This window comes from Astatotilapia calliptera, chromosome 23 (genome assembly GCF_900246225.1).
Source record: "Astatotilapia calliptera chromosome 23, fAstCal1.2, whole genome shotgun sequence".
NCBI lineage: Eukaryota > Metazoa > Chordata > Actinopteri > Cichliformes > Cichlidae > Astatotilapia > Astatotilapia calliptera.
This window is the reverse complement of record NC_039323.1, coordinates 41,238,046-41,254,558: the sequence shown is the minus strand read 5'-3', so window position 1 is coordinate 41,254,558 and position 16,513 is coordinate 41,238,046. Positions and strand designations below refer to the sequence as shown.

Below are 16,513 nucleotides of genomic sequence, written 5' to 3'. Positions count from 1 at the left end.
TCCATTAAATGTTTTGAAGACGTTTCACCTCTCATCCAACAGGCTTCTTCAGTTCTAAAACCAAACGGTGGAGAGTCCCAGGTAATTCAAACTAGATGACAATGTTTATATTTTGGACCAAGAAGGCAGATTGTTTGAGAGGGAAGTAAATAAGGCCATCTATGTCCACTGTGAATGACAATCATTGAATGTAGGGGTGGATTATAACACCAACTGTCAGCCACCTACAATGCAGTCTTGAAATTCCTTCCCAGGCACTACAACCCCAACTCACATCTTGCCTCACCTGATACCTCTGGTTTAATAACCCACTCCTTTTTTACACCTTGGCTCATGTGATGACACACATGATTCACAGTGTTTCAACAACCTAAGGGAAAACCCTCACTAGGGTTTAAATACCTGGGCCTCTCCACCTTTTGGTTCTAGATTTGGAGCCTCTTAGATGAGAGGTGAAACATTTTCAAGCTGACTAGACCTCATAATTAGTTGTGCCACACTTTGCAGCAAGAAGTGCAATCAAGGTTTTTGCAATAACTGGTAATGAGTCTTTCACATGGATGGAATTCTTTCCATTTTTCTTTGGAGAATTCTCTGTCCTGCTGCATAATTCAAGTGCACTTGAGTTTCAGGAAACAAACTGATGGCCTGTAAAGTTCCAACAGTCACAGCAATACGTTGAGGTCCTGAGCAGCCCTCGATCATCACACTACCAGTATCATGTTTAATGGTTGGCATGATGTTGTTTTTGTTGTTGTTTTTTTTGGCGCCTGCATTGCAGCTGTGGTAAAATGGAGACACTGATCCATAATGACGTCCAATGTTCACACAATCGGGGAAAAGCAGCAGCTGCTTAGTAGTGTGAGCTTTGGAGAGCCTCTTCCCCTACATTTTGTGAGGTGGAGGTCTCTGTTGTCACCACGGGCTAAGGAATTGCCAGCTTTTCCACTTTTTAAGAGAAATTTAAATTACGATTGATGCTGTGTCACAATGGGATGGGTTGCGCCTCCCTGATGCCACCATTCCGACTGGAGTAATGACATAGAGCAAGGATGTCAAACTAATTTTACATTGAGGCCACATACAGCCCATATTTGTACTGTACTGTACTAAGATGGCGCCAGTGTGCTCGGCAGGCCGTCCTACCTCTTCTTACCCTCGTCTCTGTTTTCACACTTTTTATGTAGACATTTGTGTGCTTTTTATTCTTGTCTTGGCTTCATGCTTCTCTGAGAACAATGCTTTAATCACATATGATCGTCTAACTTTGCTAAATCTCCGGCCACCTCTCTTCCACGAACTGGAGCTACATTGGGACTTAGGAGACGCTACGCTGCTGCGTACCTGCCCGTCTACAAGAACTTTCTGCCTGCCTCCACCTTCCCTATTTAAGAGGCGGTCCAGGAAGCGTGGCAAGCGGAGTGGACTTCGGGTTCGCCTTAAAGCCTTACTTAAGGTACATGCTGCGGCTAACTCCTCTCCCATCCCAGACTTTCTGCAATTTCCATTCACCTCCCACCGCCGGCCATCCTTCAAACTGCTCAGCCATCGCCGGATTTGCCCTGTTGGACTTCAATTGTATCCGACCTTTACGGTGTTGTGCTCGCCACTTCGGACCTGGATTGGGACCTCTGGGACTCGTGCTCAACACAGGCACCTAAGCAAGTTGAGACGCGCCTCTGTCGGGGACGAGGTGACTAAGAGCCGGATGGCATTGTTAAACACAAGATCGCTGGTGAATAAAACCTTCATCCTAAACGATCTTTTTCTCACCCTGCACCTGGATGTTTTATTCCTGACTGAAACTTGGATTCGCCCCGGTGAGTTTTCTCCTTCTCTGAACTTCTTCCCCCTGACTGTGGTTTTTTCAGCTCACCGAGACTTTTGGGGAAGTGCAGAGGCATAGCCGCGTTTTTTAAAAATAAACTTAAACTTCGGCGACTGCCTTCTCCTACTTCCTCTAGCTTTGTGGCTCAATTATTGGAACTGACTGGCCCCTCTATGACTCTCCGTGCTGTGATTTATCAGCCACCCAAATACAATAAGTCTTTTATTCCTGAATTTGCGGATTTTCTAGCTTCTCTGTTTTGAAATTATGACGTGTTCTTATTTCTGGTGATTTTAATATACATATCTGCAGTAAGGAGGACTTCTTAGCCAAGGATTTCCTTGTTTTCACTGACTCTTTTAACCTTATACAATGAGTGAGTGAGTGCACCGACCCATGTAAAAGGCCATATGCTGGATCTGGTCTTCCAATATGGCCTAAATATTAGCATTAAGGACATTGACAACGTTGGTATCTCTGATCATTTCCTGGTAACGTTTAATGCAGACTTAGGTGTAACACATATCAACACTGCTGATCTCTGTCGCCCTTGTATGTGTAATCGACTCTGAGAGTGCGGCTAATTTCACTGCTGTCTTTCTAAACTCTGTCCGCCTTGGTCCTGATGTGATGGACCTCAAGTGTTGTACTCCCCCCTCGGCTGATGAAGTTATGACTGCTATGTTATCCACATGCTCAACCACCTTGGACCTAGTGGCCCCCATAAAGATGAAGCATGTTAGATCCTCCCCTCAATCCTGGTTAAATGACTCTATATGAGGCTTACGTCGTATTTGTCGTCAATCTGAGAGGAGGTGGAAAAAAGACAAGCTTCAGGTATCCCTCGACATTTTATGTAGCAGCCACACTATGTATCAGGACGCTGTTAAGACTTCTAAAGCTGCTTTTTTGTCCAACATCAATGGCGACTAATAGCCATAACCCCCGGGCCCTGTTTAAAATTTTCAATTCTGCCATCAAATCTTGCCCTGATAAACTAGACTTTGCCTCCCCAGCTCTCTGTGAGCAATTTTTAAATTACTTCACGAGGAAAATCTAAAAACCTCACTCCCTCATCTTCCTGGTGGACCTCCATCCAACTTCTGCCAGTGTGAGCCAATTTCACTTTCTACTTTTAAAAGTATAATTGATCAATTGAGAAGTTCGAACTCGGCTCATGATTTCCTCCCATCCCGGATTTTAAAGGATGGGTTTGATGTTCATTTCTTATCATTGATTAATTTATCATTACTCACGGGCCGTGTCCCAGCTGCATTTAAACATGCAGTGGTGCAACCTGTCCTAAAGAAAACCAGCCTCGACCACACTGACCGTGTGAATTATAGGCCAATCTCTAAACTTCATTTAGACTTTATCTGAAATATTAGAGAGAACTGTGCTTTTGCAACTACAGGCCTACTTAAATGCAAATAACAGTGACACATTTCAGTCTGGTTTTAAACCTCACCACAGCACTGAAACGGCAGGTTTTTCAATGATCTTCTTTTAATTACTGACTTAGGTTGCCCTGCCATTTTAATTTTATTGGATCTGTCCGCTGCTGTTGATATGGTAGACCATAAAATTCTTTTAGAGAGACTGGAACATGTTATAGGCATCAAGGATTCTGTCCTTAATTGGTTTAAATCCTACCTCTCGGGTAGGACTTTCTCTGATGGGCTGCTACTCGTCCACCGCTGCCCCTCTTTGTTGTGGAGTACCGCAGGGGTCTGTGCCGGGCCCTCTACTATTTGCCTTGTACATGCTACCCCTGGGTTCTATCTTTGACAAATATCAGATCTCCTACCACTGTTATGCTGACGACATTCAAATCTATTTCCAGTAGTGTGATGACCTGCCAGCTTCATTGAATCGTTTGTCTGACTGCTTGAAAGAGGTTACAGAGTGGCTGTCAGCCAATTCTCTCATTTTAAATGAGAAGAAAACCGAGATTATGGTTTTTAATAGTCACACTCGACGATACCAGCTAGCTGCGCGATTTGGTCCCTTTGCTTACTTTCTTACAGATACTGTAAGTAAGCTAGGTGTTTGCCTGGATAGTTCATTTAAGCTAGATAAACGGGTTTCCTCAGTAGTTAAATCTGGCTTCTTCCAATTGTGCCAAATTTCAAAGGTCAAACACTAATACCGTACAAAGATCTTAAAAAACTGGCACATGCCTTTGCGATTCCAGATTAGATTATTGTAACTCGCTTTACTCTGGACTCCAACTTGCTCACCTCCAACGATTACAGCTCCTTCAGAATGCTGCGGTTCGTCTCCTAACTGGAACTAGAAAGTTTGCCTCTATTACTCCAGTGCTCTCTGACTTACATTGGCTGCCTATTAAATTTCGTATTGATTTTAAAGTTCTGCTGCTTACTTTCAAATGCCTAAACAACCATGCCCCTGACTATCTCACCGACCTCCTCAGTCTCTATACTCCCAGCCGTTCTTTACGATCTTCTGGTCAGTTATTTCTAGCCCAGGCACCATCGGAAGATTAGGGGTGATCGCTTTTGTTTGTTTCTCTATTTTCTCTATTTTACCTTGTATTAATGACTCACTGCTCAGTGTAATCATTTACTGTTATTCCTTATTGTGAAGCACTTTGGTGTACCCCCGGTTTTAAACGTGCTATATTAATAAAATTGTATTGTATTGTATTGTATATTGATCTTAAGTAGGCCGGACTACTGAAAATCCAATTTTTGTCAGTTTAAAGCAGTGGTTCTCAAAGTGTGTGAGAGTTCTGACAGGTGGGGCACAAGTTACCTGGCAGAAAAGCCATGTGGAGCTAATGTTTAACACTGAAATTACTTTTGTGTGGGAACAAAGAAATTTGCGGCAGTTACTTTAATAATATGTGCATCCTGTGAAAAGCTGCAGGCGTAAGTCGACAGCCACAGTAAAGACGTGTACTGAAAAGTGCAAACGTGGTCGTGTCTGTTGTGAGGCGTTTACAGTGGTGCTGAAACCCACGACTGCGGCGCGAGAGACCGAACCACATTTTCGAACTTTTCAGTACACGTCTTTATTGCGGCTGTCGACTTACACACGCGGCTGCAGCTCTTCGGCTGGAGCCCACACACATCATCAACAACAACGACAGGACCTAGTTCATTCTGTTTTAAGCCGGCCAGGCGTGATTAGGGATGCCGCTCAGGTGCGTCCGCCTCACCCACAGCCACGCCACAGACCACTCCCCGCCACAGCTCTGCAATCAAAAACAGGCTCACTGCAGCCACTACGAGTGAATAGTATTAAACCCTCACTAAATCATATAGTTTTCATCTCTGTTCACAAGTTTCTGTATTTCTTTTTTTAAGACTTCGTTTTTCCATGTTTGGAAATGTTCAAATTCTGTTTAAATTGTTCCTTTTTTGAAGAAGTGGTGCAGACTAACGAAGCAGTTTAGTGACAAAAATGATAAATAGTTGTTTGTTTAAAACAAAAATTACTTACGGACTCATTGTGAATAAGTTTATTATCTAAAGATTTCTCGGTTTTTCTACATGTTAAATGGGTAAAACTTCGGTGCGTAATGAAGATACATACATCACCGACCATAAAACCAAACACCAATAACATCTATACCTTCTTCAAGGACTCCAACACCTCCCCCTTCACTATATCCGGCCCTATACTAGATGAACTACCCCCATGCTTCTGCTGCATGACCTCAGCAGCAGCGACCCCCATAAAGCTGCAGGCCCCAACAATATTCCAGGACGTAAGAGACTGCACAGCAATGGTTGGAGTGGCTGACATACATCGTGAACACCTCTCACAGGCGACACACAGAAACTCACACATACAGGCTGTGCAAAGATGCCAGAGACAATCCAGCATGTAACTGCAGGGTGCAAGACGCTGTAACCAAGTGGATCACACAGCATACAGAAATATGTATGCCGAATATGGCTACAAAGTCTCAAAGCCAAAATAGGATATGTCCCCCAGGGTGGTTGAGAATGACCAAACTAATATCCTGTGGCTAACCAACTGGACATAGTAGTGGTGGACAAGCAGATGAAGACGGCTGTAGGAATATATATGTAGCTATACCAGCGATAGCAACATGAGGAAGAAAGAACACGAAACACCAAGGGCTGAGAGAGCAGCCAGAAAACTTTCAACAAGAGTTAATGGTCTCTTAGATGCAAAGGGTGGGCTGACGCCATTTTAAACCCGATGGACTAAGAAGGCAATGTCACTCATGGTCATATGCATGTGAAGGCAGATAAGCAAATACAAATACTTTTGGCAATACAGTGTATCACAGTACCATGATGAAATATATTGAGTTACTGAGAGTGACTAGCAGAGGGAGAAGGCTGTAGTGACAGCAACATCAGGAAGGAGGACCATGAGAACCTAAATACAAAGGATTGACAGAGGAGCCAGTGAAGATGTGGAGGGTAAAGGCAAAGTGGTCCCCGTGGCAATCAGAGCACTCGGCGCCCTGCGAAACGGGTGAGTAGCCCTAGCAGGCCCCGGGAACACCATCTGAGATCTCTGTCCAGAAAAGCACAGGACCAGCAAAGATGCTCTATAGAGGACCCAAACTTGACGGATAGAAGACTGCCCACAGTGGGGTATTTTCTAATGTATCTTATTTTATATGTTTCTTTTTCTCATTTACACTAAACTGTAAATATGCTTATTGTTACACAGTAAATACATTCTTTTTTTTCTATGATATATTGGTGACTTTAATTGGGAAATTTAGTTTCACCTCATGTAAATACATGTGCTTGAATGACATCTTCTCCTAGTTACTAAAGCGGTTAGGCATTTCCACGAGCTTTCCCTTAAAGCTACATTATGAAGTTATAAGTGTGAGGCATGATTTAGGCTCATGAAACCTTCCACCCTCTTGTCCACCCTTTTTACCCAGTCCGTTATTCATCCGGCCTCTTCAGACTGTGTCACACAATATTTATTATTTGTTTACCTTTGCAAGCAGATCAGGTTTTTGCTTCACACTAACATATACCTTTAGCTCCTCAACAGCCTTGCATAGATCTTCAGGCGTCTTATATGTAAAGTCTCTCTCCAGGTAGTCTTCCTCGGCCTGGTTGATCCACTCCTGCATCTCCTGCATCTCCTTCCTCAGAGCCATGGTCTTGTCAAGGCCTCCTTTTAGAGCTGACTTCTTTGCATAGGCCTAGACAGATAACACATAGCAGCAAAGGTGCTTAATGCTGAACACGACTCCAAGCATGAAAACAGACTGTGGATAAAGGCTACACACCTGTTTGCAAATGTTTTCCCACTGGGCATTGAGTAAGTCCAGTTCTTTCTTGATATGCACAGCAAATGGAGGCTCAGCCTCTTTCTTTAGGTACAGGCCCACCTCGTTGATGCCATTGACACTGGGCTGGATGGTGTGAATGTCATTCACCAAAGCCTGGCCAATCAAGATATAGGTTATACAGGCAGACTATCTGTCTTTGGTTGGCTGTATCCCATATTTGTCTTTCCTTGAGTGATGTGTTCTAAACTCAGATACTGTGAAACCTTCACTATTTATTGTATCAGTTCTCAGGGGAACTTTAAATATATATATAAGGAAATAAGCTTCTATAAACTCTGGAAGTTTGTTTTTGGTAACAACAGTAATTTGTTGCTTCTGAAAGACATCTACAGTTATGACAGGATGCAGTTTTTTAATCCTTACTGTGCACTGCTCTAACTGTTTCTCGAGTGCCTCAGAGTCTCCAAGTGCTGGCCATTCCTCATTTAGGAAGACGTCGACATCTTCCATCCACTTCTTTAAAGTCTTTACGTCATTCTGACAGAGAGAGAGGCAGACAGAAAGCAGAAACAGTAGAAACAAATCTACAGCATCTCTGTTTCTTTATATTAAGAACATTACTTCAAGAATTATTTTAACTTTAATGCAAACATTTAAAAAGCTCTCTCCCGTGTACCTCAAACTGCATCAGTTTGGCCATGAGTTCCTGTATTCTTTGGGCGCTGTCTGTCAAAGTGGAGCCCAGTCGTCTCCAACGCCCCATGATGGCATCCATCTCATTGCGATACCTACACGCACAGAAAATAAGGGAGGTTTAGTACTTGTTTTCTAAGCGTACGTCTTGAATCGTTCTCAATCAACTTTCTTGTTGATTAAGAGCGCTGGTACTCCTCCTTTTTTCTTTTTTGCCTGTCCTGTCTGGCAGTGAAGCAATCAGAATTGTTGTCTGAAGGCCAAAAAATGTACAACAGAATGGGACAAATGGACCATTATGGCCTTTGCTGTGAGTCCTTAGGTAGAGTAGAAGAGCAGTATAAAAGAACCAGTCCATTTACCATTACTGCTCTGATCTCTGTGGCAGAGGCATACTTTGACCAATCTCCTCTCAGTTCTTCACCTCTTAAAACTAGCAGCTAAACACAAACTATTAATAAACGGGAAATGTTTTAGTTAACAGCAGCTATTTCTTTCAGAAGCAATGAAGCAAATTAGCATAAAGTGCTAAATCTCTAAGAAAAACTAAGCAGTCTAGAGGGCCTGAGCCTCTGCAAAGATGGCTGAAAAGGGACAATCTACGTCCCGCTACATGGGCACTGGGATCTGCAGAACTGACACACCTTAGTTATTTGCATTGCACATATTCAGCTCTTACTTCTGACTGACATCTGGTGGTGCTTTCTGGAAGACCAGCTCCACAGCTGAAGTCAGGTAGTTCACATCCCCCTGGTGTTCAGCCAGAGCCACCTGGAGAGCCTGAGGAGCAGCAGAGCGACAGACAGACAGTATGGTAAGTCCTAGTCTGTCCCATCTATTTACATACATATAAACCAGATGCTGTCAACTAATTTTTGCTCTAAGAAAACATAAACGTTAAGTTAACCAAACAGGGAACATCATTAATATTATATAATGTTCCTGTGCATACGGTCAATTTAAGCACTTTACAATAAATTAGTCACATTAGTCACTCAGTGCTCATGAATCATGTTTGCTAAATCTTTTTGGCAGAAACGAAGGAAAACATGTCTCACAATGTGATGGAGCCAAAATGATTTGTTTCCTTATACAATTCTCAGTGTGAAGGGAAAGAACAATTAATAGAGAGCATAGGCTCACTCCAAACGTGGCTACTGCATTAACATTTAGTAACAGAAAGCTTTTTGTAGATTTACAATTTGTTTTCTGCCATGAAACATGAATTTCAGCTGAATAAGTGACAATGTTTCTGGTGCACTTAAGATTGGAGGTGGAAAGTGGAAGACCAAGGTGGCTCAGAGGCTTAGATTAGCTCATTTTGAGAACAGCCCCTGGACAGGTCAGCTCTCAGTTTTAAGCCCAGGATGAGAAGAAAGACAAGAAGCAAAGCAGGAGAGAAGCAGGAAGCCAACGGCAAAGCCCCCATACAGGTCAAACAACCCGTGTTCTAGTGGATATATCCCAAACTTCATTTTCTTCCATCATATAAAACATACACTATATACAAGTAATTTCTTCTTCCCCAATTTCCTGATTGGGGAACATCCATAAATTACCACTACTTACCACCCACTACATCAAAATCCCAAAATCAGTCATGACATTTAATAACACCAAAATCAGTGATGAGGGAATCATTTCAACTAGCTGTGCATAATAATGCTCATCTCTCTTCAAGCTGTCATTTAACTCAACACAATAAGGTTGTTTTTAATATTGTCTCAAGTTTTATTTTTCAGTGGGAGAAGAGTTAAATTTCCACATGACAGCAGCACTCATCTGGATGCTGTTATCTGCAGAGAGCAGACATGTACATGTGTGGAATTCCTGTCTTTATATATGAGAAGAAGGACACAGAAGATGAATTTCTCTGTATAATTATCTATCCATTCTTTAGCCTATTCCAGCTCATTCGCATTTGTACTTATGGGCAATTTAGAATCACCAGTGCATGTCTTTGGACTGTGGGATAAAGAACCCATGCAGAAACACGCAAACTCTGCACAAACAAAGCCGGCACAGATGTAGTATATCGAACCCAGGACTTTCTTGCTGTGAGACAACAGAGCTAACCACCTCACCACAGTGCTGCTCTATCTATAATTACCTTTAATTTCAGCCTACAAGGCCTGATCTCTCTGTTATTCTACATTAAAGTTATCAAGCTTACAAAGCGCTGAGTGCATGCACACGTCAGCTGAACATAAGCAACTCAGGCCTGCAGGGAAAGTCAAAGAGGCTCATGAGCATAAATCTATGTAATAAATTTGTAAATTCATGATATGCAGATTCAACATTTAAACTTTACTTGTCACATAATCTATATGAATGCAAATTACATGTTAGTTTATATGTAGCAAAAGTAGGTAATATTTTAGTTAAAGTAAGAAGTAACGAGGACAGCTGTCTTTGTCAATGCCAGTTGACTTTTTAAACACTCGGAGTAATTGAAACGCTGAACATCTGAACATGACTATGGGGATACATCAACAACGTCCTTTTAATCTGCTGCATGCTTATGATCACTATGGCTCCACTGGCAGATCGACAACATCCAAGACGGGCCCTCACTGAGTCTGACCCTCCCTCCTGTCTCATTGCAGGCTTATTTAAAGTCCAAACATCTATCCAATTCACTTCAATTTTATTTATATAGCCCCAAACCAAACGTGCTGTTAGATAATCTCTCAGTGTATTTATGGGTCACATATGTTTGATCTTGATCAGCTTCTTCAATAAGAAAAATTGAAAGGAGACTTAAAGCTACGATTAACATTTTACTTTAGTCCACCAAATAAAAATGGTAAGTGGCCTGTATTGATATAGCGCTTTACTAGACGAACTCCCAACTCTTGAGCCACAATCGCCCCATAGTGTATCATTTCCAAACCTCTGCCATCTTCTCATTTAGCCGGACGTGACCACATCGCATCTGCCTTCAGAGAGATGCTGTAAATAGAATTCCTTTTCTAGCCATCAACATAGAGCTGACATCTAAGTCCTATTAAAGGTCAAATAGATAACATCCATGTAATGTAGCAGTGAATTATGGTCAATTTATAATGTCAGTCAAACAAAACATTGGCCTGCTTCTCACTTCAACAGTAGTTAAAAGCCATCGTTAGAACTGTGCGTATGTGTGTGTGGGAACAAACCTGATTGTCCTTTAGTCGCTGCTCCATGATTGAATATTCTGTAACAGCTGTTGATGGAATGGCCAGCTTGGCTTCACACTGTTGTAACCATGACAACAATGTTGATATTGTTTCCCTATAGCGAGCTGGGGGCAAACTCTCCAAAACTGAAGACAGACAAGAAAAAGATGAAAGAAAAGCGATATCTCAGAGAAGTCTGTGCAGTGGTGTAAAGCAGGCTGCCACTGGATTCTAGAGACATGCTCGCTGGAGTGACCAATCGCACTTCTCTGGCTTGCAATTTGATGGACAAGTATGGGTTTGGCATAAAGCTGCATTGTTTCAGCCAGAGTCAGTACAAAAGTGACTCCTTCAAACTGCCTTCTAGTTTTTCTTTCCTGTCTTTCTATTGACTTATCAGTTCTGTCACTCATTAGCCAGAGTAAAAGACACGGTCAATTAGCCTTAATACATAGTGTTTCATGTAACTTTACCCAGAGAAGGGTAAATGGACTGATTCTTATTCAGCGCTTCTCTAGTCCCCTGGAGCACTCCATATGCCACATTCACTGTATCTATGCTTTGAAGTGCTCGGGGTTAATATCTTGCCCCAGGACAAACTAGGAGGAGCCAGGGATTGACCTTCCAACCTTCCGATCAGTAGATGCCGTGCTGTACCTCCTGAGCTACAGCCACCCTAACGTTACAGTGAGTAGTTAGCATGTGCTCATTTGAGAGGATGTGTAACCATGGTGTTCACTCACACAGATTTGACTTTTCCAAGCTAAAAAACGTCCAGCATGTAGCAGCAGCTTATTTAAACCAAATATTAACCCTCAGAGGCTACTGAGTAGTGTCTGTAACTGGTAAACCTACGCTTTCTAGTACAGGGAAGACAAACGGTTCTGTTTATTTATAGAAAGAAATGTTAGTTTAATTTGAAAAAACAAAACAAAAACAAAAAAACGCAGGAATACAGAGGAGGCCCAGTCTTAGTTTTCCACTGGTACTTGAACGCAGCTCATATTTCTGAGGATCTATATGAAGCTGACAGTGTCAATTTAAAAAAACATATTTGTGTAGTAGCATTTAATTTAAACACAAAATAAGTCTGCTTACCTCCTGAGCAGGAGGGAGAGCAGGTGCTGCAGATGTGGTCATCAATGTGTGTGAATGTTAACTAGAAAGCTCTTAGGTGTAGAAAAAAGTGCTTGTATTAATACGTGTATGAATGAGTGAATAAGGCGTTGCACAGAGCACTTTGAGTGATCAAGCTGAGTAGAAAAGCATTAAATCCGAAATAAATAAATAAAATCTGATCCATATATCATTTACTTTGTCTCTGCTAGTTACTGGAATTAAATAAGAATTCCCTTCCAGATCAGTCAGCTGGAAAAGTCTTCATATATAACAAGCCAGGATAGTGTCATTACTGATAAAAGTGACATGAACATGTTGTTAAAAAGCTACTAGAATTTAGAATTGTAGTAATGACCATGACGTAACTAACACGCTGACCTGAGAGCACCTACTCAGACACGGGGGACACAAAGTGTAAACCAGGTTAATAATATCTCACCAAGTTGTAGGTGCTTCTCTCTAGCCCTCAGATCCTCCAGGACCTTGTGGTAGTGTTCTTTGAAGGCATTGAGGTCAACATCCAGGAATGCTGCAGGGTCCTCGTCCCCTTCTTTCTCTTCCTTCAGCTCTTTGAGCCTCTTATCCAGGAGGTGCACCTGGGGCTGCAGTGAGGACAGCCGAGCCACCTCTTCCTATTTGGGGGGAGGAAGAGTGTTACAGAGTATTAGTTGTATAGACACGTCCAATAATCAATACAGAGTAAAAAGCTGAGTGTTTTCATTTCCACCCTATTAACCTTATACTCGATTAGTCTTATTTTACACAAGTACTTAAATATAGCCCCCCCCCTCCCCCCCGCCCCAATACTAATGAACAGGAAGCCAAACAGAGAGTTGGACGAGTTCAGCATCATTGAAATATGACTGTGAAACAAAGAGAACAAGCATCACATGAATAATGTGAACAATTTTATGTACCTTTAAACCTGGAACAGTGTGTTTCATCAGCATTGCTGACTGAATGAAAGCTTGGCATATTTTAAAAGAATCAGATTGAAGCTCTCTTCCTCCCCGTACGGTAATTTCTCTGCCTTCATATTTTGTCCAGACATGCTCTTACTTTGAAAGTTCCTACTGCCCCATTTCTCTCTTCCTCTCTTTATGCCGGTGGCGCCTGTCTCTGTTTCTGTCCTGTCTTTCACTTCAGTTGTGCCTCTCTGTCTTTTATTTATTCAGTTTGGTTTTGCTTCTTCTGTTGTGTAGATGTTGACAAAAAACTGCCACACAAAGCCCGTGTTTTGTGTTGCAATCCGAGTTCCTGCTTTTTAAGAAGCTCAGGCCTTTATAAACACATCTGGTTAGGAGCAGGGGGTTTGTCTGGCAAAATACATAAGTAAAGGCAGTTTGTAGCTCTCACTGCATTACTTTTATACAAAAAAACCTTTTAAACGTGACAATTCTGTTAATTCTGATGGAGGTTTATTTACTGTCAAAGACAGGACAACATTTTCAGAACGTGTAATAATGTATAAAAAGCATGAGTACACTTTGTGTTCTGAGTCAACTGAATTATTAAACAGACTTTTTTAATTAATAAGTGCAAATATATTATCCATAAAAAGAACAAAAAAGTACTCACAGCAAAGTGCTATGCAAAACAGGTGCATGAAATACAGAAAGTCAAACAAAGCCGAATGAATGAATATGTCAAAATGGAAAGAAACAGAAACTTCTGAGATTTCTAACACAAAACAAAAACCATTTAAAAACATGAGGTGAAAAACTCTACGATGACACACTGCAGTAAAGTAACCGCATGTGCTGTTTACCAACGTAAACTTTGGATTCAAGTGGCAGATAGTGACCAAAGTCAGGACTCGCTCACCCGACATCGGTCCAGTTGCACTTTGAGTGGTTCTGGTTCAGATGCCAGCGGGGGCTGAACTTTGAGCCAGTTCTCACTGCTGTCCACTGCCTGCTCACACTGCTCATACAAGTTGTAGAAGGCCAGTACCTGCAGGACACACAGAGGACAAAATAAGCAAACACCCACACATTATTATCTTTTTAGTCTGCAGTAGAGAGAATGACCAGACTGGGTTGCGTTTACTCACACCTGTGATTTTTTATATGTGCTCTCCTTATTGTATTGTGAAGAATATGTAACATATGGTTCTATACCAAGTTAAATTGAAATTTTTCCCATACACTGAAGGCCTGGGTATAATGTGCACTCAGATGTGTGTACCTTTGTTTGATAGGACAGCCATGCCAGTCTTTCTCCCAGCAGGGTGCAGAATCCTGCCCAGCGCTGGTTAAGCTGTTCTGCTGCCTGGGCAATGTCTTCGGCACGACTCCCCTCTGGAGTAAGGGGGCAGGGTTAGGTGGTAGTGATGGGAGGATCAGAAAGAGAAAGAGTTGGCTGTCACACACACAGACATAGAGTAAATACCGCATAACAGTTCACATAAGCATGATAACTGCAGACAAGAGTGCAGGTGAGAGGTGAGCCTCTGGCCTGTAACAGTCTGCTGCTAACAGAAACACAGCGCTGTGCTACTAACTGGTATATTTAATGTGAACAGATATTAACGTTGAATGAATGAAATCTGTTCATACAAAGAGTTTCATCTCCAAAAGAGTAAACTGAACCATGTTGGCTATATTATATTTGCACCTGGAAATGACAGCATCAGGCTTGCAACTCTGACATGGAATCATGTCTTCATTATACTCCATGATGTCATACCAGGTAACTGTACTTTCCATAGCAGTTTTCATCTGAATACAGCAGCCTACAGTAAATGTGTTTATTTCATTCCTCTCCTGTTATACCCCAATTACAATTCTAGTTGGTGTTTTGTTCTTTCTATTTTTCGTGAATAACCTGCATTTAGTAGGCGATAACTGTCAGGAACAGATCAATTGAATTCAGTCACTTATGAAGAAGACCAATTTTATTGACTTCATCTTCACTTCATTGGGTGGTTGTGGATCAGGTGGTAGAGCAGATCAGCTACTGATTGGAAGGTTTGTGGTTTGATCCTTGTCAATCCCAGTCTGCATGCAAAATATCCTTGGGGAAGATACTAACACCAAGTTGCTCTCCGACGCGTCTATTGGAGTGTGAATGTTGGTTAGATTGCACTTGAGTTTAGAAGTGCTTGTATGAGTGTGAATGAGGCATGTTGTATACAGTGCTTTGAGTATTTTGGGAGAGTAGAAAAGTGCCATATAAGAATCAGTCCATTTACCATTTCATCATCTGACAGCAAGAAAATTGTTTTTGTCAGACATCTGAATAAATTTGTTTAAATAAAATTAGAGTGCTTATTATGGCAAATGGACTAGTTCTTGTGTAGCATTTTCTACTCTACCTGAGCACTCAGAGATTTTGAATTACTTAATTCAAGGCAACATGTTAACCAGTACAGCTTGCATCCCATTTTATATAAACTTGGCACAAAAAATAAGGAAAGGCATATTGGTTAATTATTTCTTTGTTGTAACGACTCTTCTTTGTAATAAATCTTACAGCATGGAAAGCCTGCTTATTTCTCCTTCGAAACTGTGCCACATTTGTAAGGAAAACGCATTTATGAGTTGGTAGTAGTCTGGAGGCAGTCTCTGACAACTCTGTGGCAGTAAGTGTCATCTTGAGGAGGATGCCAGTGGTTGCAGAATCTGAGGGATGGCATTCCTTTCTTCAACCAGCATTTGTCACAACCACATGGGGTACCAGAAGATCAAAACATGCGTAGATTAAGCTGTGTGCCACTGGCAGAGAAGATTTGGCAAGTTTTTCAAGGGCGTAACCACACACTCAACTCTGCTGCTCAACCCACAAGTGCATTTTCCTTACAATTTAGGCAACATTAAAGAGAAAATACACAGATGTAGCTCTGGTCAGTAAGTTGTATAAAGTTCAGGAATGTTTTGTTTTAAGGTTAGGGAAAAAAACAAAAGAACATTTAGTGTTTCTGTGTCACAAGGACAGAGTGAAGGACAGATGAGAAGTCTCTCTTTCTGTCCGTTTCTCCCTGTGAGTGAGTGTTTCTATGGAGACAAGTAGAGTGGGTGGGACAGGTGGAAGTGTTGCCATGGGAACAGACGAGGGGAGCATGCATGTCTGTGTATGCATGTGAATGAGTATGTAAGCGTGCAAGTTACCCTGCTCGACTAGGGCCTGTGCTGTGCGTGTGGCCTCCTGAAGCTTGCGGTACTTTTCTGGCCGCTCTCTTTCAATCGCCTGTGGCAAACAAACAGAGAGGCAGAGAGGATGGATGATGGACAAATCAATGTCCAATCTACAAAGCAGTATGAACCAGGTGTGCATCTTATTCTGCTGTCACACTTACGAAAACCTGTGCACGACTGGCCAGTTATTTAGAAAAGCATATATATTTTAAAAGTAATCTCCCAGACTGCTTTGAAGCTGATCTACTAATGAAAATAAAATTTAAATTAATGCCTATTGTTACTAAATATGAGAAATAAAACATATCAAGAGAAGTAC

The 16,513-nt window shown here is 41.8% G+C and overlaps 1 protein-coding gene across 9 annotated transcripts in view; it reads right to left on the bottom strand.

Moving 5' to 3' along the window:
* dmd (dystrophin) overlaps nucleotides 1-16,513 on the bottom strand; it is a 287,948-nt gene that overhangs the window by 121,368 nt on the left and 150,067 nt on the right. For 7 of the 9 annotated variants that reach the window (XM_026159166.1, XM_026159171.1, XM_026159169.1 and 4 more), the window contains 11 exons: nucleotides 16,168-16,246; nucleotides 14,246-14,358; nucleotides 13,883-14,011; nucleotides 13,637-13,645; nucleotides 12,498-12,690; nucleotides 10,940-11,085; nucleotides 8,461-8,561; nucleotides 7,765-7,876; nucleotides 7,512-7,625; nucleotides 7,086-7,241; nucleotides 6,828-6,998 (listed from right to left, as the gene is read on the bottom strand). In XM_026159166.1, the coding sequence (XP_026014951.1) occupies nucleotides 6,828-6,998; nucleotides 7,086-7,241; nucleotides 7,512-7,625; nucleotides 7,765-7,876; nucleotides 8,461-8,561; nucleotides 10,940-11,085; nucleotides 12,498-12,690; nucleotides 13,637-13,645; nucleotides 13,883-14,011; nucleotides 14,246-14,358; nucleotides 16,168-16,246 (1,323 nt within the window). The remainder of the gene's footprint in view (nucleotides 1-6,827; nucleotides 6,999-7,085; nucleotides 7,242-7,511; nucleotides 7,626-7,764; nucleotides 7,877-8,460; nucleotides 8,562-10,939; nucleotides 11,086-12,497; nucleotides 12,691-13,636; nucleotides 13,646-13,882; nucleotides 14,012-14,245; nucleotides 14,359-16,167; nucleotides 16,247-16,513) is intronic. The other 2 variants (XM_026159168.1, XM_026159170.1) reach the window with 1 other exon arrangement.